Genomic DNA, 26,625 nt, shown 5'->3' with positions numbered 1-26,625 from the left:
CCTGAATTAACAAGATCCCCTTTAAGGCATCTACCAACACAAAGCCTGCAGAAGTCACTTAACTCCAGGCTACAAAAGCCATGGCAAGAAATCCTGAGACATGGCCATCACAGGAAGAGCGCTTGTTCTATCTAATCTATTGTCTTTAGTCCTGAATTTGAGCTTTGGAGAACAATATCAAGCGTGCAGCCATTGTGAACAGGAGCTAATTGTAGGAAGCTGTGGTTTGTGCAGTTGAGTCACACGGGGCCCTCCTGCCAGGAGTCCTATGTCACTGACTGAAATAAAAATCCATTGGATCTGTGTTATTCTGACAATCCATTTTGCAGCTAATTGGCCTTTAACTTCATTCAGATGCTAAATCAAGACCATTCCTAATTGAGAGCCCACCCATTCAGCCTCATGGGGCTCCTAGGTTTATTCCACAGAGAGAGAAAAGAAAGATGTTTCGTTTTCTTACTATGATATAATCAAATTACATGACCTCTTAACACATGTGGGATTGCTCAATTGCCTTTGAGTTCTAAGGCCGATTTTCAAAGCAAGACAGCACAGGCAATTGGTCAGTCCATGCTGCCTTTTAGCTGCGCTGCCATGCACAGAAGTTGATATGCCTACCGCTATCTGAGGCATACTGGGCAGCCCAATTCAAAGCTGCCCTGGTGCAGTCGAGCCGAATAACCTCTGCTGCATCCAACACACCTTAAAAGTAGGCTGGAGATCTCCTTTGGGTAAGGGGATATTTTTCCCCTTACCTCGAGCAATGCCCAGCCTGCCTTATGGGGCTATTTAGATTTCTGTCAGTGGAAGTCCAAGCAGCAGATTTTATACTGAACTCAAAGTAGGCACGAACAAAGTAAGAAATAGAAAAGTGGCTTTGAACCATAATAGAACTTTCTAAATTCCGCAAAATTATGGAGTGGGGCCACCATCTCATATTTATCAGGGGGAAATGTGGAGATGATGGGTGAGATGCAGAAAAAAATACCCTAAAAACTTAAAAAAACCTTAAAAAAAAACCTTAAAAAAACCTAAAAAAAGAGCTCAGTAAAAAAAAACAAAATGGGACAATCATAATTGCTAGAATAATTCTTCACTGGAGTTTAATTTACACAGTCCAAAAAGATGGTGAATATCATTGTCTCTTCGATGAACCAGAGTTATGCCAGTAAATGTTGATTAGTGTAGTGGGATTGAAAATTAGGACACTCTGCTGGCTGAAGTGGAGTGAACCACAGATACTTCCAGAAGAAAAACAAACCTGAAAGGGTGCAACTATCAAGAACGGAAAACATGGAAAAATGCAAAAACAATAACTACCCCCTCCATACTACTTAGAACAGGTTGGGCATCCTTTATCAATTGTTATATGTCCATGTATTTTATGCCATACGCTAAATAAATAAATAAATAAATAAATAAATAAATAAATAAATAAATGAATATCCCTTAAGATTGGGAAGTGTTTTGGGACAAGAAACATTTTGGATATTGGATTTTTCTATATTTCAGAATACTTGCATACATATAATGAGAGATCTTGGGGCCCAAGTCTAAACACAAAATGCATTTATGTTTCATATAACCCTTATACCAGAGGTTCCCAAACTCTCTGGGAGAGTTTGGGCTGCTGTAAGTCCTGGCTGGGGAGGGACTGGGGTAGTACCAGCACTCCTGCAATTGCAATTTTAGACTTAACAAAGCCTGCAGATGCCCTCTGGAGGGCGGAGGAAGCCTGCAGGGCCATCAAAAACCTCCCTGCACCTAAGAATTGTTGAAAAATGCTAGTGCAATTCGCTTCTGGCTTTGTCACAAAACCGGAGGTGGGTCATGCAAATGTTTTTCAACAATTATAAGGTGCAGGGAGGCTTTCCAAGGGCCCCTCAGGCTACCCCCACCCTCCAGAGGGCATCTGCGGGCCTTGGTATGTCTAAAATTAGCCCAGATATCACCAGCACGATTGCAGGAGTGCAGCATTGCAGTCAAGGTTGCCCCACCCCTTAAGGGTGTAGAGTCAGAGCTTCTCAGTATAGGGTGTTGCAATGCCCCAGTTTGAGAACTTCTGCCTGATACACACAGCCTGAAGGTAGTAATTTTTAATAATTTTGTGCATGAAACAAAGTTTGTGCATGAAACACAGTTTGCTATTTTATTTCTTTAGGCAAAAAAAGTTTTGTGTTTTTTTTTAAAGCCTTGTCAGCACTCAAAAAAGTTCAGAATGTATTTCAGAACTCTGAGTAAGGGATGCCCAACCTGTACCTAAAAAGTCAAACACCAAATATCTAGCCAGAACTCATTATGTACAAGCCTCTTTTTCTCAAAACATCCCCTAACGGTGAAATACAGTTCTTTGGTGGTGCTCCAACTAAGGGAAAAATTATATGACTCATAAGTAGATATTTAAAGTATATAGGGACAAGATTTCAAAAGTCTGATTCTTCCAGTAACAGATGAAGTGTTAACATGCCATAATAAGAAAAAAGAGTAGTTAATTATCCACTGCCCATATGCCAAAGTTTCAAGAGGAAGTAAAGCCTGCCTGTAAATCATTTCATCAGTGAAAAAGACTACATCAGACAAGGTACACTGTCTGCTGTAAAGAATTCTGCTCACAATACAAAGACAGCTAGTTTTGCCTTAGGGACTGTGTACTATTAAACTTGATCTTACTGAAGTCAATGAAACCTTCACCACAACTGAATAAGCTCTTATGATTAGGCACCCAACCTCCTATCTGACCTCAAATCACACTGCTCCCCCCCCCCCATTTTAAGTTTCACTTGTCTGTGGATGATTTATAACACAATCAATCAGTCAAGATTTCATGGGGAAAGAAACACAAAAGGTAAGAACAACACACTTCTCAGGAATACGGGGACAATTCTGAAAGCTAGCAAACTACATCCAGGGCAACAATTAATGCTATAAGGCAAAATAGGCAACATATGAATAATATATTTTTGCTGCCACATTACTTCAGTTGGTTTTTCCCTGTCAGTTCTGGTTCCAAGTGGTCAATGGGTCCAGTCCAGATATTAGATTCTAAGAAAAATCCCAATACTAACTTATCACTATGGCAGGAAAAGAGAAAGAATGTGGATGCATTGCTGGAAATGTTTGTCTTCAGATTAGACCTTACCTCGGTCATTCATCCAACTTCTACTGTAAACTAAACTTCTAGTAGATGGGGGCTGGGAATAAGAATAGGCCCTCAGTTTGGCTGTACTTGTCGTAAGAGGCGACTAAACAACCACCGGGTAGATGGGACCCGTTAGCCTGGGAAGGCAGCTCATCTGAGAGAAGGAAAACTCTGATCCCAAACCTCCACAGCCTTGTTATAGAAAAAGCTTCAGGAGTCAACCTCAAGGCAAAATCCGGGACCAGAGTCTCTGAGGCAGTTCATGGCTGAACACAGTCACATTCTGGCAACTCCTGCGACGTCGCTGGAACCAACCGTATTGGCCTCTGCCTTTCCATTGGACCATTTCAGCGACGTGGAGAGGGGGGATTTGCTGCATGGGAAACAGTCTATCCTCCATATCTACTTTACCCAGGCTTCACGCACTGGAGAGGACACTCTGTTCCAGAACCATCATTCAGAGTGCAACACCATAGTCTTCCAAGACTGAAGGATGCCAACAACTTGTAGTAGAAACTTTCTATCCTGCCCAAATGCGTTGCCCTTCCTCTAGGGCAGGGGTCTCCAAACCCCGGCCTGGGGGCCAGATGCGGCCCGCGGCAAGCCTCTATCCGGCCCCGCAGCCAGCCTCTTGTCCCCTGAAAGCTTCTGGCCCACTTGACTGAACATGACCAGAGCTGTGCTCTGATTGCATCTGGAGGGTGTTCTGAGGGCCAGAGAGGTTGAATGAATGAGCCCATTCATTCCTTTATTCACTCAACTAAGTTCCATCTCTAATTTATTTATTTAAATTTTATATTTAAATTTTTTTTTCTGGCCCTCAACACCACACCAGATATTTGATGAGGCCCTCTGGTCAAAAAGTTTGGAGACCACTGCTCTCAAAATTTTTAGCACCAGGACCCACTTTTTAGAATGACAAACTGTCCAGGTCCCTTCAGAAGAGATGCCATTAGCCTGAAAGTGACATCATCAAGCAGCAAAATTTGTAAAGCCCCCATATGATAAAATTAAATAAAATTAAGTAAATTAAAAGATTATAATAATTGTAAGTTAAAAATGTATTTTTAAATAAAGTAGAACCCTCCTAACCCTCCCAAGCAGTTGCTGATGTGTTTAAAAAAATCCCCAAACATCCCAAAGGCTGCAATCCTAACCACATTTACCTGGGAGTAAGCTCCATTGACTAACATTGTTAAAAGCTTATACATACTTTTATGTATGTATAAAAGCCTGTACTTTTAACAGGCTACTATGTATAAGCCTTTAACAATGTTAGTCAATGGGGCTTACTGTAGCATTTTATGTAGCATTTTCCCCAAATGCAGTCACATACCATGGTAGCATCAAGTCTAATATATTTAAAAAAAAAACACATTGAAATGAATGGGGATCCACCTGAAATTAGTTCGTGACCCACCTAGCGGGTCCCACCTCACAGCTTGAGAACCACTGCTCTAAGGAACTCTGGATGGTGTATATGGTTCCTTCCCCTTCTTTTATTCTCACAACAATCCTGTGAAGTAGTCTGTGAGACACTGACTGGTTCAAGTTTACTCAAAGAGCTTGATGGCTGAACAGGGACTTAAACATGGGTCTTCCTGGTCCAAATCTAATGTGTTACCCAGTACACAACACTACACCACACTGGCACTCCAATATGGTTAGGAGATTGGATTGCTCAGTGCAAGGAAATGCCACTCATCTAAAAACACCGTACCACTGGCATCGAACAATGTACTGCCTTGTGAACAAGACTGTAGTCAACCTATACTTCAGTCTTAACAGACGTATTAAATGAGATAAAATGAATTTAATTTCTCTCATTTCAAACAATTGACGGTTGAGCCTGAAAACCAACAACTTTCGGTAAATGATTTTTTTCCCTATCTTGCACTAACCTTCTGATCCTTCCCAGCAGAGATAATATATAGCAACATTCCTTGACCATATGGATCTATCCAGCCAGCAGCACTTATTGAAGCTATATCTTTAAAAGGGAAAAATTACAAAAAAATACTCCCTCCTGTTCTAATGTTAAGAAATAACAATGTTTAAATAAAACACCTTATTCCTGGTTTCCCCTGAAACTATATCTCTTACTCTTGTTTAAGTGAAACCTGATGAAATACAAATCCAACCCAAAGGAGTTCACCTCAACCTTTCACCCGCCAACTTCCCTGTGCTTTCTAAAGGGGGGGGGGAAGAAGGGGGAACAAGAGTGGAAAAGCATTAGGGCTTAAACAAATGTTTCCAAATGTTTTACATTTATTCACATTTATCAGACTCCCAACTTCTACTCCCCTCCAAAATCCTGTACAAATGAGATGTTTGGGCGTAGCTGCTAATTTCACCAGAAAATCCTATTTTCTCTTTAAAGAAAGAACCCCATCTGTCCTGTTACAAGGATCACAATAAAACTTTGTGGTGTAACTAGATTCATCAACAGAAGGATGTTGGGGCTCTCCAATGGGAGTCATATGGAGGGAACTTGAAGCGGCAGGAGATGGGCTTGGGTTTCATGCTTGGCTTTCATAACGCTGAAGCAGTTAAAAGCCACTTCTACAGTGCACATAAAATACATTTTATGTGTCACAGAACAACAATCCATCTGCATCTTTATCAGCACATAGTGCACATCATTTGCATGTCTGGGGCAGCCCAATCCTAGGCTGCCCTGCCACCAGTGCTGCAGCCCCAGCACCAGCAGTGTGTGTTGCAAATGTGCCATAAGGCATGTTTGCACCACCCAGAGAGGCAGTGGAGAGGTCTGTGCTGCCCCACTAACACCGCAGATCCACCTGGGTCACCGCAAACAAGCAGGTAAGTGCCGACCAGTGCAGGGGTGTGGGAGGGTGGGGGAAGTGTTTCTGGGTGGGGGGATGGCAAAATGGGTAGAAGGACAGGCCCAGGAGGGCGGTGGGATCAGAGGACGAGGCCTCTGCCAAATCTCATCCTCTGTGTCAAGCCTGAAAGCCCAACATAGGGCTTCTCAAGTCTGCATCAGTGAAACAGCTGGCACTGACTTGAGAAGTTCTAGAGAGCAGTCTGGGGCTTTACTTGGGGAGAGGGGATAAATGTCGCCTTCACCCAAGTAGACCTCCGGCCTGCTCAGATCCAGCACAGGATCCAGTGGTAGCTATTTGGAGCTGCCACTCCTGTGCTGGATAGGACTGGGCCCATAGGATATGTAATAAAAATACTGAGCATCTACACAGCACTTCAAATGTATTATCCAGATGTAATTCTTACATCAGCATGGCAATTGTCTTCATTCTTTAACAGTTGTAAACCACCATGAGCATCTTCCTCTGGGAAGGGAAGGCAGGGTAAAAATATGCTGTTTAAAATGATAACATTCTACCACCACCACCACCACCACCACCACCCACACACACATACACGCACAAGCACACACATGCACAACCAAGGAAACATGGCTCACTCTTTTAGCCATGACACTCCAACAGCTCATTATTGACTACAGCAGAAGGTAAGTTACACTTAGCAATGACATGCACAGCACAATCCTATGTGTGTCTACTCAGACGCAAGTACCATTGCATTCAGTGGGCCTTACACCCAGGAAAGTGTCCACAGAATTACAGCCTACCATTTTCATTTGGCCACTTGAAATGGTAAGTATTTGAATGCTTCCTGAAGACAGGAGAAAGCAAACTTGTTTGCTCTCCAGAGACTATGTCTTGCTCACACCAGTTTAAAAAGTTGCTACGGCATCTGACACAGGGAGTGAGGTGGAATGGTAGACTCTGAACAGGTGGATCTGAAGCCCTGGGGAAGCCCCCAGTTTCGGTCTGTGCACAGTTATGAAATGCTTTAACACACACCATTTTCCATAATGGTTTAAGGCACAGTATCGGCTACTTAACTCAACATAAGTACTTGTTTATTAATTTTTCATTGCTTAGCCTACCCTCTGAAGGGAATGACTCCCCCCTTACCCCACAAAATCAATGATTTCATGTTTATAATGGAGTTGAAATTAGCACAAGTTCTCTCTCTCTCTCTCTCTCTCTCTCTCTCTCTCTCTCTCTCTCTCTCTCTCTCTGCCCTTCATTATTTATTCAGAGGAATCTTACACACATTAAAGGATTGTATTTGTTGTGCTGAAAGACTTTGGTGACTGAGGGGAGTTTCTTTCCCCCACACTCTCCCCTCAGTATTTCAAATGCACATCTTAGCACCTCAGGAGGAGTCATGGTATGGAAATAATTGGATGTTCCCAAGTGGATTCCACTAAAGACCTCTTTGCTTCTCACATTTAGCCCAAAATGCTGAAATAAAACTGAGACGGACCAGTTTACATACCTGGCCTTTGAAGTTTTGCCTTTGGGGTGGGCTACATGGGAGTAGGAACCAGCACAGGCAACTCAGCTCCTGTATAGCATTATTTGTAGGGATTTTTTTTTTCTGAATCAGTTCTATATGTGTTTAAATGGTGAACATTTTAAACTACAAAACAGACCCCCTCCTTGCACATAAATTTTCTTTCTCATTCTCGCATCCTGTTTGTCTGTATATTCCAATGTCAGAGTTATTGAACTATCACAGGGGTGTATAACTCGCTGCCAGTTAAATGGTATCCAGGTTTTCTCCACCACAGTACCCGACTGAAAACAAAACAATGCAAAAAATTCAGATTTACTGCAATTTACTGCACTTGTCAATGCAAGCCCTTAAAAAAAAAGAAGGTAATAGGTTAGCTACTGCATGTCTAAAAGCAGAAAGGAGAAGACGTATGCCTTTAAAGAAGAAAAAAAAAGCCAATGTTGACTGCAAGTTTGCAATCAGTCTTAATTCATTCTTTATTGCTGCTCTGGTTCAGTGTTATTTGAGCTGGCCTTAACTGTTAAAAGCATTTCAAATGTTCACATGGTGTGCATTAGGTTTCCAAGTAAAAGCAAGTAGAGCCCACCAAATGTAACTTTCTGAATGTAAACCACATGAATTTGATTTCTTTGTGGCATAACTTTAATTGGGTTCAGAGGTCCCTCAGATGTACCTGTCTATCTGCTTTTTGATGGCCTGATCCGATAAGGTTAATATGAAGAAGCTGGCCTGAATGGCTCTTAGTTACAGTGAGCTGATTACCTCGTATTCCAGGTTGTGGCTGCATTTCACCTTGGTAGCTTTCTTGGAAGTCTTTCTCGACCAAGCAGTGTCCACCAACCGTCTGGAAATGGCAGGCATTCAGCCCTGCAACAGCATGCAGTCTTGCTTACTTGCAAGCCTGCATAGGGCACTGTTGTCAGCAGTCATCCACTCCCATATTGACACTCAGGCTTCCCCTACCTTTGACGCTGCCTTTTGTCTCCATGCAGACTACTTAAGCTCCATGAATAACTTGCACCAAGCAAACCAGGAGGTCCGGATCAGATAATGGGAGATGGGCACAGACTTCCCATTCAAGGGTGGCACAATATATTTTTGTGCCTGAGACTGGGTACCCAATGCCACTGTCCCTCCCTTACACAGCTGTGACTAGTACTAGGCCCAAAGAGCCACTACCTACTCCTGCTCGTCCTCCTAAGCTTGGTGGATTTAAAAAGGGAGAGGGGAGCAGAGTAGAAGCAGCTGAACGGAAAGTAGCTGGCTGGAGCACCTCCTGAGAGACATTCTAGTTTGCAGTGATAATTTATGAACTCATGGAGGACTAAGGACACTCTCACAACTTGCCAGGCAATTATCAAGAAATGAACCACATCAGAACATAAAATATTGCATTGCTAGAACAAACCAAAGCATTACTTGGCAAATTAACACCAACTCCTGACTCCAAGAATTGTCAGCTGGATGCCCTAGGACAGTGTTTCTCAAACTGTGGGTCAGGACCCACTAGGTGGGTCATGAGCCAATTTCAGGTGGGTCCCACTCATTTCAATATTTTATTTTTAATATATTAGACTTGATGCCACCATGGTATGTGACTGCATTTGGGGAAATGTTACAGACCTGTACTTTCAACAAGCTACTGTATATATGCTTTTAACAATGATAGTAAATGGGGCTTACTCTTGGGTATGTGTGGGTAGGACTGCAGCCCAGGATTGTGAAAAATGTTCCTTCTTGATGATTTCACTTCTGGCCATGATATCACTTCTGGAGGGTCCTGACAGATTCTCCTTCTAAAAAGTGGGTCCTGGTGTTCATTGTGTGAGAACCACTGCCCTAGGAAACTCCGAAATGGGGTATGATGGAGATAGATCGACAAGTAGTTATTAAACATAACTGTCTAATCTTTTTTTAAGAAAGTGTTCACCACATTGTGCAGCAATGGATTCCATAACTTAATGAGGCACTGTATAAAAAGTACAGTATCATACTTGGCTTTTATATAGTGCTTTAGAATGTCTGAAGGCTTTACACACATTACTTCATACGTTTTTTGGCATACATTATTTGGCATACGTTATTTGGCATGCGTTATCTTGCCGAACTTTTTGGCAAGAGGGCCACATCATCTCTCTGACTCTGTGTCAGGAGAAAAAAGAATTAATTTAAGTATAAAATTTGAATAAATTTACATAATGAATATATTAGAGATGGAACTTATGTGAATGAAGGTCTCGCAATAGCTCAAAGTCTATAAAAGGCCTTGCACAAAGCAAGACTGGCGTTTCCTTCGCTGCTGCTGTTGCATCACAGACATGAAACAGCAAGCAGTGGAGGGAGCCCTCGTCCCACAGCTCACGCAAGAGGTCGAACAGTTGCCCTCATGCTGAGAACAGTTGCGTCAGGCGAGCACAGGCTCCAGCAAGCCTCCAGAGGGCCAGAGGCTCACTGGAGGCACCCCACAGGCCGGATTGGGAGTCCTCGAGAGCCACAAATAGCCCCCAGGCCAGAATTTGGGCACCCCTGGTCGAGTATATTATTATCCATCTACTACAATGCACCTGAGAGAAGAGGCTTTCAGAAGGTCCACTGCCAGATGCCACTGCCCTCGCTGGAGTCAGAAAGGAGCACAAGAAGCAGGGGGAGGCAGGGGTGGGCAGAATGGGCAGCAAGGGGGAGGAATGGGGTAGAGACTGTGCAAGAAGGAGAATGGATTGAGACTGGAAAGGGGGCAGTATTGCCGGCAGTGGCACTGCTGCTACCCTATCCTTGTTCCAGGCCTCAATCCATCTTCCCAGGTCCAGCCAGACTTGCACCAACGATTCAGCTGCCAGCACTCACAGATCCAAAATGCTGTAAAGAGTTTTGCAACAGTGCTCCTAGCTGGTGCACCGTCGGGAGGCCTGGAGCACACCAGTGGAGAGAAGGACACCTGCCAGAACAGGTAAATTCCATGCAGGGCCGGGGGTGGGTGGGGGTGGGGGTGAAAACAGGGGTAAGGTGGGCAGATTGGATTGGGAGGAGTGCTAAATTGTTGGTGTTGGCACACCTCAAATGCTACCCCTCTCCCTGGGCCCGATCCGCTAGCATGAATCAACTTGGACTTGCGCCAGCAGTGTAGCTGGCGCAGGTCTAAGTTGACCCATAGCAGCTGCTGGGGCTTACCCTGGAGCAAGGGGAAAATGTCCCATTACCCCAAGGAGACCTACTGCAGCCAAAGCTCCCCCTCCCGGAATGCAGCATAGCCCTCGCCAACGCCGCTGCATCGCTATGTGGGAATGTAGTTAAGATTGGGCTGTCCATTTGTCCCAAATCTACTTTTGATGAATCCTTTTTACTGAAACTGATTTTTTTTTTTTAATTCCTGAAAAAGAACATTAAGGTCATTTCAAGATGCCGTACGAACCGGCTATCTTGATAGGCACTTAATTTGCAGTGGTTTCCTCTCCATGTCGTCATACATTTCAAAGTCAGGATGGCACTTACGGTGTTTTCATTTGCTATTTATTTTATTTCCTGGAATACCATATTTGGTTATACAGCGGTATTTAACAGCGATAATGCTCTTCTGTTATTTCGACTGTCCAGAAAAAAAAAAAAAGCAATTCATTTTCTGCAAACCTAAAGCTCACTTACTTGGAAGCAAGTTGCATTGAAATCAGTGGGAATTACTTCCAACAAAATGAGTTCAGAATTGCAGTGCCAGTTGTTATTGCCTTTACTATAGTGGATTGCCATCCACAGCTGTGAAGAAAGAGGGAAACTGCTAGAATAAAAAAATTCAGGCAATCAAGAAGTAATTGTAAGGTTTTCTGCAACAACCTGGACTCCAGGCAGAGCTGGCTCTCTGAACTAGTTGTCATTTTATAACCTCCTGACCAAATGTGCTCTAGTCAAGACTGATTTCAAAACTGCCCCATGAAACTTTAGCAAAATAAACTGCATGGAAAGGACACAAACTGAGAATACTAAGTGGGAGATTTCACAGGAAATTGATTCAAATTTTGGCCTCGTTCTTCCTGGATGCTAATCATTGATTCATTTCGCAGAATTTTATATTGATGTTTTAGCATGAGTCAAATGCCTACAGTGGCTTGCTTACTTTAGCTGACTTTGTTTTCTTAACTCCCAAAGAATTCTAAAGTCTCTTTCCTGTTCATTTTAATGCCATTGACGTGCCCCCCAATGCAGCACTGATGACTCACAATATTAATCTTTACAGCCACAGTGGGTACTGTTAGAGTGGGCAGCTGTCCTAAAGGTTGACTTTCTGACCCAAGACTGACTATAGCTCAGCAAAGGAGGCTGCTGTATACCAACCTTCCATGTATACTAATTTTTACTCTACCTTAGGGTGCATGAATATGCCAATATTCAACTGCTATGAGGTCAAGCTTCTGCTCATGTTCCAAGCAAATGTTAGCAAAAGCTTCAGCCTTCATGCACCATCAACTGCTTGCAAGGTCTTGAATGCGCCCATTAAAAAAAAATAAAAACAAAAACTGTGCGAGCATTGACTGCTCACCACGATTTGCTAAGTCACAGGAAAAAGAACCTTAGTGAGTGGGTGATTGACTCATAAAGGGTCAAACTTTTGCAGTCACCTTTGCGCTTGCCTACATTGTTTGCAAATTTCCAAGCAGTACTTCTTCAGAGAAATACTATATACTGCATTTCAGCAAAGAAAAAGTTGGCAAAGCAGTTTACAAAGCGGAATAAATGAAACAAAAAAAAAAAATCATACCCCAAAGGAGCTCACAATCTAAAACAGAAGATGCTTCAGCAAAGAACCAATAGATTAGCCACTATGCAGGAATTGATGGGGCAACTGCTGTCTCCCAGCTAAATTTAAGAGAGATGTTAGCACTTCTGCTGTCAATGTGAAGAGCACAACACAGTAGCAGGAGTTCAGATTCCATTCTGGACAAAATTCTCTTTTAACAGCTCTGAGGCAGGAAGAAGTTTGGGCTTTGTCTATTCATGTTTAAAGAGAGACTTCCTCAAAGCGCAGCAGCAGCAATAAATTAAGAGGCAGAAATTACTACTGATTACTTTGCAGAAAGGAAGTTTCGTTTACCATCAGGCCAGCTGCTGCTACTCAGGCAGCTCAACTTCAGCCAGGGACTATAAAAGGAGAAACGCCTCGGAAAGAAATGATAATATAGGTCAATCCATTTGTTTGTACGGTGTAGGATACATAATGCATCCAATCCAGTTGATCCCTGGAAGATACCTTTGCATTTTACCTTTGCTCATACCTGCAGATTGTGGTCCCAATCCTATCCAATTTTCCAGTGCTAGTGCAGCTGTGCCAATGGGGCGTGTGCTGCATCCTGTAGTGGGGAGGCAGTCACAGAGGCCTTCTCAAGGTATAGGAACATTTGTTCCATTACCTCGGGGCTGCACCAGTGCTGGAAAGTTGGATAGGGTTGGGCCCTGTATCTTTGAGCCTTTGGATAGTCTACCAAAATTATAAATAAAATAAACTTAAAGAATAATCAACAATTATATTTATATTTGTCTCACTGTTCACAAAACTGTATATGGGACTGACTGCAGGTCTTCCCACATAACCCTACAGCACTGCTTCCCAAATTCCTACTAGGAAGTTGGGAGCACTGTAAGTGTGTGCAAGGGAGGGGGAAAGGCAGCAATGCAATCCCCAGGATTGTGCTGCTACCAGGGCCAGGGTGACCAGATACAGTGGAGGACACAGTTTCTATACCTTTAACCTGCGGTTTTCAAACTCTTAGGCAGTTTGAAACCCACAGTAAGTCTTTGCAGGGGCGGGGGGAGGCAGTGCGGGCAGGGGGAAGGCAGCGACGTAATCCCCAGGATTGCACCCTGCTCCGCTAAACCGGAAGTGGGGCGCGATCACTCCACTTTTACTTTCCCTGACCTGGAGAGCCCTGCAGAGGCTTGCGCAAGGCTCCCCGCACCCTCAGGATGCTGCTGCAGGGACTGGTGAGTGCACCCCAGTCCCTGCAGCCCCATCAGAAGAGAAAGTGGAGCAATCCTGCTCTGCTTCCAGTTTAGCATGGCAGGATGCGATTGCTCTACTTTCACTTTTCCTGACCTGGGGAGCCCTGCAGAAGGTCGTGCAGGGCTCCCCACACCCCCGGGAGCCTGCAGGAGACTGTGGTAAGTACAGCCAAGCCTCTGCAGCCCCCTGAGTGGCGCAATCTTGGGGATCGCACCACTGCCTCCTCCCTGCCTCTTGGCTGCCCCTGCCCCTTAAGGCAAAAGAGGCCAGGGCCCTCAGGCTGGGGCGTCATGACGCCCCAGTCTGAAAATCACTGCCTTTAACCTTTGTATAGAAGAGGGAATTTCAGCAGGTGCAGCTCAACAGCAAAGGGTTTTAAAAGCTGTCCCTGCCAAAATTCCCTCTTCTATGCAATGGTTAAAGGTATAGGCTCTCTGTCCTCCAATGTATCTGGTCACCCTGGCCAGGGGAAGGGGGATTTTCCAACTTATCAGATGGAGCGCTGGCATGGGGGGGGGTCCTGTAGGTGCCCCTGCAGGGCTCCCTAAGCCTTTATAATAATAAAGAAAAACTCGACTGAAAGCCACTTCCTGTTCTCGATCGAAAACCAGAAGTGACTTTCAATTAAGTTTTTTTACTATTACAGAGACTTGGGAAGCCCTACAGAGGCATCTGCAAGGCTCGCCGCACCCTCCTGGAGGCTGGCACTCCATCTGGTTATTTGGGGAAACAAATCCCTCCCCCCTCCCAGCAGTAGCATGATCCTAGGGGTCGCATTGCTGCCTTCTCCCCTTCCCCAACCCTTAAGGGACCAGAGCTACATGCTTCTCAGGCTGGTGGATCAGAACCCACCAGTTTGGGAACCACTGTCCTACAGTAACTTCCCAGGCTATCAATTAAGTACTGTTGTAGTCCAATCCTATCCACTGCATCCTGCAGGTCAGCTGAAGGCCAGCCCACCCGGAAAAGTAGGAAAAAAATTTTATATACTTCTTCAGTCATTGCCTGGTCCCCTATGGGTTGACTCAGATCTGTGCCAGCTCTTTAGCTAACATAGATTCGTCATGTGCAGAAGGGGGTTTGCCATGCCCGGGAGGGGGTTGTGAGCTTCTGCTGTTCTGCTGTGGTATTAAGAAGCCCTATGTTTTTAGGTCACTGTGAAGGGCTGTCTCTTGGAATGAGGTGCCATTGGAGGAGCCTCAGAGTCCTTACAGCACTCTGGATTAATAGTTGCCAAACATATGTGGGTCATGACACCCCTGCAGCCTCTTCTTCCCAGATCAGCTGGGTGCTGCCAACTTAGATCTCACAAGAATTTTCGCTAGATTCAAGATGGCGATGCCCAAATTTGGCAAGATTTCATGTTCTAAGATGGCAGCACCCAAATTTTGCGAGATTTGGGCACCACCATCTTTTGTAAGATTCAAGGTGGTAGCAACCCAGGATACAGGTAGGAGGGGCCACTGGGGACGTCCCGTGGCCCCTAAGGCATTGCAATGCACACTTTGGGAACCCCTGCCCTAGATTCATAGAGGAAGAGGGAAACAGAATGACACAAAGTATGGAGGAGAGTGATGGATTCTAACCCACTACTCTCCCCTACCCTTCCTCCTCCATTCTGTTGCCCTTTCTTGTTTCAAATGCAGCGTGTGGGAGGAGAAGCAGGAGAGACAGACTTTGCCTCAGTCATCCTCAGTCAACCCTGCTGTAGTCAAGGAGGTGGGATTACCAAAATCCCTCAAAAAATATCATAATTTTAGTTGCTGCTTCTTCTTCTTAGAAAAACAAAAACAAAACAAAAAAAATCACACCTTTCAAATTTATGCATTCGTATCTTTCATTTAAATGCCACCTTCATTCCACCATGGAATTCAAGGTGGCAAACATTCCCAAGCCACCTGCCTGTCACCTGGTACTGTCCACTCCCGACACACTTAGCTTTAGCATGATTTCTTTCTTGGATCAATGTCTTTAGTCAAGCTGCCTCTTCTGAACCTGCAAAGAGTGATCGCTATCTGCCTCAGACCAGGAAAGCAGATATTCAACACTTGGCAAAATCAAAACACCAGATCCTTGTCGTTTAGAATTTCATTGCTGCTCAGTACCAATCAATAAAGGCTAATACAGGACTTTGAGTAAAGCACATGCTGCCATCATGAATCACTTCTAAATAAATGCTTATGAAGAAATGGAGCAGGTTTATACGCAGATCTAATTATCTTTCCTGGTCTAAGGAAAGTGTGACCAGCTATATCAAATCTTCTAGAGTAGCGGTTCTCAAACTCTTAGCCTAGGACCCACTTTTTAGAATGGCAATCTGTCAGGATCCAACGGAAGTGATGTCTTTAACCAGGAAGTGATGTCATGGCTGGAAGTGACATCATCAAGCAGGAAAAATTTTTAACAATCCTAGGCTGCAATCCTATCCACACTTACCCAGGAGTAAGTCCCATTGACTATCATTGTTAAAAGCATATACATTGTAGTCTGTTAAAAGTACAAATCTCAAATGCAGTCACATTGCTGGCATCAAGTCTAATATACTAGAAATAAAATATTGAAATGAATGACCCACCTAAAATTGCCTTACCACCCACCTAGTGGGTCCTGACCCACAGTTTGAGAAACAGTGTTCTAGAGCAGGGGTGCCCAAACCCTGGCCCTGGGGCCACTTGCGGCCCTTGAGGCCTTTCAATGCGGCCCTCAGGGAGCCCCCAGTCTCCAATGAGCCTCTGGCCCTCCAGAGATTTTTTGGAGCCCACACTGGCCTGACGCAACTGCTCTAAGCGTGAGGGCGATTGTTTGACCTCTCACGTGAGCTGTGGGATGAGGGCTCCCTCCACTGCTTGTTGTTTCACGTCTGATATGCAGTAGCAGCAGCAAAGGAAAGGCCAGCCTTGCTTTGTGCAAGACCTTTTATAGGCCTTGAGCTATTGCAAGACCTTCATTCATTCATATAAGTTCATCTTTAATATATTCATTTATGTAAAGTTATGCAAATTTATTCAAATTTGAAATGTAAATTAATTCTTTTTTTCCCCTGGCCCCCGACACAGTGTCAGAGAGACGATGTGGCCTTCCTGCCCAATACTTTGGACACCCCTGTTCTAGAGCTCCAAACATAGATGGTAACTCCTGACCCAAAGTAGCTTCAACAGGAGTTTCAGACTGGCAAGGCACAATGAGAAGAAATCTATTGTGGGTCAGTTCATGAGTCTATTTTCCTATACTACTCTGTCCTTAACAGGAGCAATTTTTAACCAGTGTGCCGTGGCACATTGGTGTGCCGTGAATGGTCTGCAAGTGTGCCTCAAGAGTTTGGGGAAGGGTCATTTCTTAGTAGGACCAATGGGGGTGTGAGCACCCCACTAGCAGCTTGGTGTGCCTTGTTAATTGTCAAAAAACAAGTGGTGTGCCTTGACAATTTTAGCACCTTGTCACTATTCCATGAGATGAAAAAAGTTTAAAATCACTGCCTTACAGGGTCAGAAAAATTTCACAATTTGTGTTTAATATTATTGGGGGAGTTACTTTATCAATGGGGTGGAATAAATAGACTTTGGTCCCCTCCAGCTGTAAAACAATTCAAACTTATTTCAGAAGAAATGTTAATTTCATGAGCTGGATATGTATACAAACTGATTCTTCATTTCAGTTGTGGAAAAGTATTTCACAACACAGGCAGAAGCTCAACTCGTAATACTTTCAATAAATCCAAGGAATTTCTGGATTGTTTATTTTTTTAAAAGTATGTGTATTATGAGAAGTTTGAAGGATTCTGTTAATAAAATTGTCACATTACACCATGTCATAGGCAAGTATTGTGCGAACTGTGTGGTCACTCTCCCTGACTCAAATATATTGAAAGCTTGAGTCAAATAGTGAAGTGCTACGGCATCCAACATTACTGAGTCAAAGAGACAATTCCAAAAGTGGACAGGTTTTGCTATAAGCCAGAAGTGCCTTAGAAAAACTGAAAGTGCTAAAAGTGTAGTATCTACTTTATCATAAAAAGCTACCCATACTAAATAATTATGAAGAGCTTGAGTCTCAAACACCTTGAATCATATACTACTAAGAACCTCTGTGGACCTTTGCACCTATGTATGCATATGATTGTATGTGTGGTCACCTACACACCACACACACACACAGAGGTTGTATTCTAAGTAATGACCCAATCCTATCCAACTTTCCAGTGCTGGTGCAGCTGCAGTACAGCCCAGACATAAGAGAACAAACGTTCCTTTACTTTGAGGATGCCTCCATAACTACCCTCCCACCATAGGAAGTAGCACATATCCCATTGGCATAGCTACACCAAGGCTGGATAGTTGGATAAGATTTGGCACTAAGTTACTTGTGACTATGTGCCACTGAAATTAATAGGGTTTAAGTTGACTGATGTGCCTCATTGACTTAGGGCACAATCCTAACCAGGTCTACTCAGAAGTAAGCCACTATTGTTCAATGGGGCTTACTCTCAGGAAAGTGTGGTTAGGACTGCAGCCTTAAATGATGCATAGTCACAATTTTGGATAGTCACAACCCAAAGATTGTTTTGCTTTTGTTATTGATCTTACTGAGATTACTGATTTTTTATATATATATTTTGACTACTGTTCCTGTGCTTTTCTGTAAACTTGCCTTTTAGAGTAAAAAAAAATTCATTGATTTCTAATTGAAGGGTTTTTTCCATTTCCGTTTTTCCATTTCCACATGGCAGGTGGGGATTGTGAGAGCAGGAGTAAACACCCCAACTGAGAGGCACACATGTTCTCAATTGTGCAACTTCACCCAATGGGCAATAATAAGCAGGGAAGGGCAGTGAAACTGGGCGAAACCATGGTGGAGAGCTCTCCACCATGGTGTCATCCAGCTTCACTGCCCTCCCCCACTTATTACTGCCCATTGGGTGAAGCTGCACAATTGAGAGCACATGTGTCTAGAACCTTATCTGTCTTTCCTGGCTTGTAAAATGAACTCTTACCCTTGTTATCTTTCTTCACTGTTTAGATCCAATTGTCTGTCCTCTGCACAGCTTATCACAGAATCCATACGTGCTGTTAATCCACTAAATGCAACACTTGATGGTCAAATGTTCCTCATCTTTTTCTTCTGAACATGCAGACAGATCAACTTCTCCCACCAGCTGCACCTGTGTTTTTTTTTTAAAGATGTACTCGCAATATGTGGGATGTTGATAATATGCTGTTTATAATAAGCTAATATTTCTTGTAAAGAAATACTTTTGTTTTTGAATGGTTCTTATGTAGATGTAGGAGTGGTCCACATTGCATTGTTCTTAGACAATAAGTGTATTTTATAATATTGTACACAGGTGCACAGAGAGAGAGAGAGAGAGAGAGAGAGAGAGAGCTTTTCTCATCAATCTGACTCAGGGCCCACTCAGTAGTAGAAGGACATTAGCATCTGAAATAGTGTGCATATACACTAGCAGTCTACAACTTTATCCTGTCAGGCATCTAGAACTTTCTCATTTTATGCACATACCTTTGGGGCTAATGAAATTGCAAGCCAAGAGAAGAAGACAACAAGGACAAAGGAAGTGTTGAAATGAGAGTTGCAACCACAGCCAACACACCTAACTCTGCTCCATGGAGTGAAACACACATGCACACAGATGAGTCCGACTTCTTTGGCAGCAGCAAAGCTTGAATGAGCAATCTGAGCGAAACCTTATCTTGCCATTTGTTGCTTTCGTTGGACTACAGCCAGTGCAAACATTTGCAGGTGGCTGGGCCATATTTTGACACTTAGCTATCTACAGTGGTGATAAAAATCAGAATGTTGCTACAGTACAATACTCTATAGCCTTTAGGGCCTGATTCTGCTCTTACTTAAGCTACAATAAGAGAATTATAGCTCTGCAATTTGAAAAAGTTGGGGTTCATTAAAAGGCACCTTCTGGAAGGCCTTTTCATCTGGCCTTAGTAAGAAAAGAATGGTAAGAAAGGAATTGGTTCATCTGGAATGGTAAGAAAAAAGAATCCTTTCCTGAGTCATCAATTCTTTATATGTCTACTTAGAACCAACTGCCCACAAATTTAGAAGATATTCAAATGAAAATCAAGGACACCGATCATGACTGTAGGCCCAATGCTATCCAATTTTCCTGTGCCGGTGCAAGCGTACCAATGGGGCATGCACTGCATCCTGCAGCAGGGAGGCAGTCACAGAGGCTTCCTCAAGGTATGGGAACTTTTGTTCCCTTACCTTGGAGCTGCACTGAAGCTGCACCAGTTGCGGAAAGTTGGACAGGATTGGGCCCTTTGTCATTTGCTCCCTTATCCTAACCCAAGGCTGGGTGACAAAGCGTGTGGGTGAGTAGGAGGGCCTGCACACGTGCAGTGGTGTCACTAGGATTTGCATAACCCGGTGTGGGAGGCCAGCACCCCAATGCAGTGGGCAGGGCAATGACCTGGATGGTGGGTGTGGTGATGTACTATTGCCCTACCCTGCTGGTTGTTTGGCTCTACCTTTTGACAGAACACAGATATTTCAATGTGGTTTTTTTTCCCATTGCATTCTGCTGTAAATTATGCATCGAATGGTATATAATATGATGGTATTATTTCTACAAGTCTCAATTTTAGCAATTTTGGTCACTAGCGCTATCGCCCTCTCCCAGGTGCCACCTTACTAACAGCTTATTAGTTCCTTGCTGTGTCATAATAACATATAATTGGCTCTTTGAACAATCAGTCTCATTGGTCTGTTCTGAATTAAGGCAATGTACTTTTTTGGTACAGAAGACAGTTACATTTTTGTTTTCTGGTTTTTTGGCCATAACTTTGGATAGAAATATTTCACTCTGGTTTTTTCCGTTGCATTCTGATGTGCATAAATTTCGTTGCATTCTGATGTGCATAAATTACACATCAAATGGAATGTAACATGATGTTATTATTCCTAGAAACTGTGATTTTAGCAATTTTGGTCACTAGTGCATGTCACTCCCCCCTGTTTTCGTCACCCGGTGTAGCCCACACCCCCTGCACCCCCCTAGCTATGTCACTGTGTGTGTGTGAGTGACAGTGACAGAGATAGAGAGATTCTGTGCTTTGAATGAATGAATGAAAGTGCAATTGTTTCGACTGTGCAATTTAGTTTCTTCAAGAGATTTTGATTGTCCAACAAGGCCTTAGGACACTAAGGACCAAATCCTAACCAACTTTCCAGCACTGGGATAGCTGTCCCAGTGGGACGTGTGGTGCATCCTGCAGTTGGGTGGCACTCAAGGAGGCCTCCTCAAAGTAAGGGAATGTTTGTTCCCTTACCTAGGAACTGCATTGACCTTATGTCAGTGCTGGAAAGTGGGTTAGGATTACACCCTAAAGGTCAGAGCCAATCCAAAGAAAAGCTAGCAACAGTGCTCTTGGGTGGAGGGGAGACACAGAATAGAAAAGTTGCAAGAAGGGGATAGCCTTGCTGCTTTTTAAAAGGCTACGATGGATGTGGGCTTTAGTACTGTGATATGCACTGGGGAATACATTGCCACTGAAGACATTTTTAAAAATAAAATTTCACATGAGGTGAAAAGATGGGGGTTTATTTTTTTCACTAAAGTCTTAATGAACTATAGCCAGTAAGTGTTCCTCACACCCACAGAAACACATTCCACATACCCATCACAGGTGCAATAGCTACTCAATGGATGACAGCCTAATTTCCTCAAGTCTTCCATATTTCTAAGCATCCAATGATGAGAAGATGCCTTGTTCCCCAACCAAAGCACATCCTTGAAGCATTTATTTGTGTTACTGAACTGAAAAGACCTTTAGTTCCATCTTATTTATTTTATTTATATAAAAGATTTTCATTCTGCCTTTCCTATGCTGGAGCAAATACTCAAGGCGGCTTACAATTCAGATTAAAATATACGATAGATAGAAGCAATAAATAAAATCATAATAATGGAACACAATCAGTTGGAGGAGGGCAAGTATTTATAACCAAAGACCTGGCACAGAGGCACAGGGAGCAGACAAACAACATATCACACAAACGCAAGATGGAACAAAAATGTTTTGAGCCCTTGCTGAAAGACCATGAGAGAGGAGGCAGTTCTTAGTTCCCCTGGTAGAATCTTGTGATTCTAATCCATGGAGGCAGAGAGATCCAGGTAGGAGAATTTGAATATATGCCAACATCAGTGTACATTTAATTACAGATAGTCCAAAATCCTTACAACATACTTAGGGTCCAATCCTATCCAACTTTCCACTGTCAATGTAGCCACAGTGCAGCCCCAAGATAAGGGAAAAATGTTCCCTTACCTGGAGACAGCCTCTGTGACTGCCCCCCCCCCAGTACAGGATGCAGCGCATGACTGTTGAATATGAGTGGGCCTTTAGATGCATCCTTCAGATTTAAGGAAACAGATAACCAGATACTCAAAACATATTCTGTATGTTAACAGATACTATTTTATTACACATGCCAATCTGGTCAGATGTTCAATGTGGGGGGAAAAGTTTTCAGTCTAAATAGAACGGACGTTGACCTGAGTTTGAAAAAAGGCTGAGAACTTTTCAGTTCACATTCAGAGAACATTTTGGTGGGTTGTATCCTTAAATTTAGCTCTTGGGCTCTGTGGAAAAGTTATTACCAAGGTCTGTTACTACCAAGCTATTATTACCAAGAGCTTCTAACACACAAAGGCGTACACCGAATGCCTTCCACATCTGTTGGGAAGTTAGCCAACACTTTCCCTCCTCCTGCTCCTGGATTCAAAAAGGAAGAGGGGAATGGAGCAGAAGAGGAAATGTGGCAGAGAGGACAATGGTGGGCTAGAGTGGCACTTCCTCTTCTTCTATGCTTTGGCTGTTTCTTTCTGAATGCCCAGACAGGAAGAGGAATAATGGAGACTAATAATGCATCAATAATAATGACACAGACTCTCTGTGACAACTTGCTGCCTGAGGTGATTGCCTCCATCAGAGCAGGCCCTGAGCTATGACGATCACTTTCAACTACAATTCATATTGCTCTGTAAACTCCAAATCATGCAGAAGAAACATGAGACTTCTCTTTTGGATAGCAATTGCATCTACGCTGTCAAAGTCAACATATCTTTGAATGAATGGATCTTGCATTAGCTATGTTAGTATGATAGTATCAATACGGAATGTCTTCCACCTCTTGAACGCATCACAGTTTCCATCATGTATTACTCAAAATCCAACATTGGGTGAAATGTACAGTCCAACACTATTTAACATACAGTCTGTATGTTTCTGCAGTACAGTCCCACAGCCAAACGTTGATGTAATTGAGGATGTTCTTACCCTATCTGCCGATTTGTGGAAGGTGCTTGTGTAATGACGGAGCTTGACTGAGGTGATGGCATGGCTTGTTGAATCACAATGCTGGTGTCGTGGTTTGGCATCCTCGGATTTGAGAGCTGGTGTGTCCCAGGTGCTGCCATGGCTCCTCCAACAGCATTATGCATGGAAATATTCTGTGAAGAAGGATGGGGAGAACAGGTTGGAGACTACTGTTTGTTTTAATTTTCCTTATGCCAAAAAATTAGGAATCTGGAAGTGTCAACAAAATGAAAAGTTATTGACTCCTGGCAAACTACACGTCAATAGATCTTGCGCCAACTAACAGCCATAAAGAAATGAAAAATAACTGTTTGCTTTTACAACACAAATTGAAAATACCTGGAAGTTGACTAATCACTCTTCTGTACATCTGACTCATGATTTATAATGCAGACATTTTGCACATATCCATTTGACCGTGTGTGATATATCTTTCATTTGGAAATGATTTTCACAGTCAGTGTACAGCACATTGATTTAGTATTCTGGCAGGTGCTAGAATACTAGATCTGCTGAGAATGATAAGTGAATTGGGTTTGACATACTCAGAATAACAACCAGTCTGGGGAAAAAACAACCTTTAGTTTTATTGTAGGCACAGTGGTTATCTTCATCCAATGCAAGATACTCTCTGACTTATCTTTCCTCTCTAGTTACTCTTCTATCACCTGTTGGTGAGCATGATAAGCTAGGGCTGCAATTCTAAACACACTTACCTAGAAGCAGATCCTGTTGAATTCAGTGGGACTTACTTCTGAGTAGGCATTAGTAGGATTGTGTTGTAAGCATGACAAAGTTCTTTATTGGGGAACAGAAAGCTACCATAGATTCAAATGATTGTTTAGTATAATCAATTTTTTGCTCAAAATCCTAATGCCGTTCACAAAAGCATGCATAGAAAGTTGTCTTCTGTTGATTCATCTCACAGATGACAAGCTGCACCTGCTGAAATTATCTCTCCTATACAATTGTTAAAGGTCTAGGATGCCTAAAGTTGAAAGTTTGCCTACACCTGATTCAGGCCATTGATCCATCTGGTTTGGTATTTTCTACATTGGCTAAGAATGGTGTTCCAGGGGTTTGAGTTGGAGGTCTTTCTTGTTCCTACCTGAGAGTGCAGGGGTTTAACCTGCAACCAGATGAATACAAGGTTTGTGCTCTTCCAGTAAGCTACAGTCTCATCACCCCATAATAAAATATCACAATTTAAAAAATCTCAAGTGAAGTCGCCACATCTCAAAAAGGACACAGTGGAAATGGAAAAGGTGCAAAAGAGAGCGACTAAGATGATTACTGGGCTGGGGCACCTTCCTTATGAGGAAAGGCTATGGCATTTGGGCCTCTTCAGCCTAGAAAAGAGATGCCTGAGGGGGGACACGATTGAGACATACAAAATTATGCATGGGAAGGATAAAGTGGATAGAGAGATGCTCTTTACACTCTCACATAACACCAGAACCAGGGGACATCCACTAAAATTGAGTGTTGGGAGGGTTAGGACAGACAAAAGAAAATATTTCTTTACTCAGCATGTGGTCAGGCTGTGGAACTCCTTGCCGCAGGCTGTGGTGACGGCATCTGACCTGGATGCCTTTAAAAAGGAATTGGACAAGTTTCTGGAGGAAAAATCCGTTATGTGGATACAAGCCATGATGTGTATGTACAAGCTCCTGATTTTAGAAGTGGGCTATGTCAGAATGCCAGATGCAAGGGAGGGCACCAGGATGAGGACTCTTGTTATCTGGTGTGCTCCCTGGGGCATTTGGTGGGCCGCTGTGAGATACAGGAAGCTGGACTAGATGGGCCTATGGCCTGATCCAGTGGGGCTGTTCTTATGTTCTTAAGACAAGAAATAGGAACTAGGAGCTGACTCCTAGAGTTCAGAGCATTTCCAGATTTGATGCTTAAGTCATTCTGTACAGCACAATTGTACGCATATTTACTCAGAAAGAAGTTATTGATTTCAATGAGGTTTACTCCCTAGAGTCTTTAGGATTGCAATTTAAGTATATCATGCTACTGATATGAATATTTGACTGTAATTAGCATGAGAGTGTGTGGGGCACGGCAGTCCGCCTAAGCCACAAAGGGATGTTGCCACCTGATCCCATGCTCTGCAATGTCATCGAGATTCCCTCAGTCACTGTTTGAGACTCAGCTGAGAGCAGACTCAGGGGAGGTGGGCCAGGGAAGGCGGGTAGATTTAAGTGAAGCAAAAGTGCAGGAGGCAGAGGTAAAAGCATGAGAATGCTAGAGGAAATAAGGCAGACAGGGCAGGCAAGAGGAGGCAGATGGGGAAAGGATGACCCAAGTGTGAGGAGAAGGGAGCCACAGAAAGCAAGGGGGGAAAAAAAAGTGGGGCTGGAGAAGAGAGACCAGGAAGGCAGACAAGAGTTTGAGACTAAGAGGGGAAAGGCAGTCCTCTAGTTGGTTCAAGCTGTTCCTGCAGCCCCAAATAACCCCAGGGGAGGTGCTGAGCTTAGTGTTCTTCAGGAAGGGCCACTAACCCCTCTTTGCTTTCAACCCCAATGATGCAGATGCTTGATATAAGCACATGGAACTACCACCTGCATGAATTAAAAATGGCCAGCTATCTACTGCCCCACTGTTGCTCCAGACCCACTGGAGGTCATGAAGGAATCCTCACCTTCGTAACAAGAAAGACTTGTGCAGCGTGTGTGTGTGTGTGTGTGTGTGTGTGTGTGTGTGTGTGTGTGCGTGCGTGCGCGTGTCCATGCTTTGATCCTCTTTTTCTGGCCTCTTGAGAGGTGAGATGTTGCTTCCTTAGAAAGCACAGAAGAGAGGCACTTGTAATTCAAATGGGCATTCTTGCCAATGTCCGTCAGCAATGACAGCCATGGCATTTGACAATGTCATTCAACATTCTCCTCAGTATATAGCCTGTATATAGCCAGTACCAAGAGCAAGAGGTTGTAATGTTGGGGATGAAAGAGCCAAGAGAAAAACAACTATCCACCTATTGCAATGTAGTGATAAAACAATACAAAAAAGTGACCTCCTGAGATAAGTGGTTGTTTGACATCTACTGTAAATAGAACTGTTTGTGAACATGATAGGTACAGGAAATGGCAGAATGTATTGGCAGAATGGCAGAATGTATTGGAATGTAAATGGCAGAATGGATGAAGTCTGTCACCCAGCACCTTTCTCAGATTTCTGAACGTTAGCTGCAAAGTCTGACAAAATTCCAAAATGACACTGAAGCTCCTGGGACTTGGTTGCCTGTGCTGCATTCATTCAACTAACTCCCTAGATGGGTTTGCTTGCTTGTTTCTAAAGCAATGGGGCAACCCTATTTTTTTGGCAAACTGTTTGTTTCCTTTGACCTTTTATCTAGCCACAATGGAACATGCATCCTTTTATCTAGCACATCCTTTTATCTAGCACAATGGAACAAACAAAATGTTGTTTGCATTCTTGTCTTTGCATTTTGATGTGCCAAACAGAAAAATAAGAACCTTCGGATGAGCATTTAGCATTGGCTCTGACAATCCGGAACAGGAAAATCCAACACACATTTTAGGATTTCCCCTGGACAGAAGCACTTCCAATTTTCAAGAAAAACCACAAGGGTTTCTATAAGACAATGAAATTTCTTAATGGCAGTTGTGCACATCTGTCACTTAGCCATGTGATGTTGTACCTGGATGCAAGAATGTCTGGAACTGGGTACAGCTGTCTAGACTAGAAAACTACAACTAGAATAGCCCAGCTGGGTCAGGCCATAGGCCCATCCAGTCCGGCTTCCTTATCTCACAGCAGCCCACCAAATGCGCCAG

At 43.4% G+C, this 26,625-nt stretch overlaps 1 protein-coding gene across 2 annotated transcripts in view; it reads right to left on the bottom strand.

Annotated features, from left to right (window-relative positions):
- The window catches only part of CREB5 (cAMP responsive element binding protein 5), a 304,261-nt gene that overhangs the window by 170,812 nt on the left and 106,824 nt on the right, over positions 1-26,625 (bottom strand). For both annotated transcript variants that reach the window (XM_066627888.1, XM_066627889.1), the window contains exon 6: positions 22,787-22,959. In XM_066627888.1, coding sequence (XP_066483985.1) covers positions 22,787-22,959 — 173 coding nt within the window. The remainder of the gene's footprint in view (positions 1-22,786; positions 22,960-26,625) is intronic.

This window comes from Tiliqua scincoides, chromosome 5 (assembly GCF_035046505.1).
Source record: "Tiliqua scincoides isolate rTilSci1 chromosome 5, rTilSci1.hap2, whole genome shotgun sequence".
NCBI lineage: Eukaryota > Metazoa > Chordata > Lepidosauria > Squamata > Scincidae > Tiliqua > Tiliqua scincoides.
Note: the sequence above shows the minus strand (reverse complement) of the source record. Positions and strands in the feature narration are given on the sequence as shown.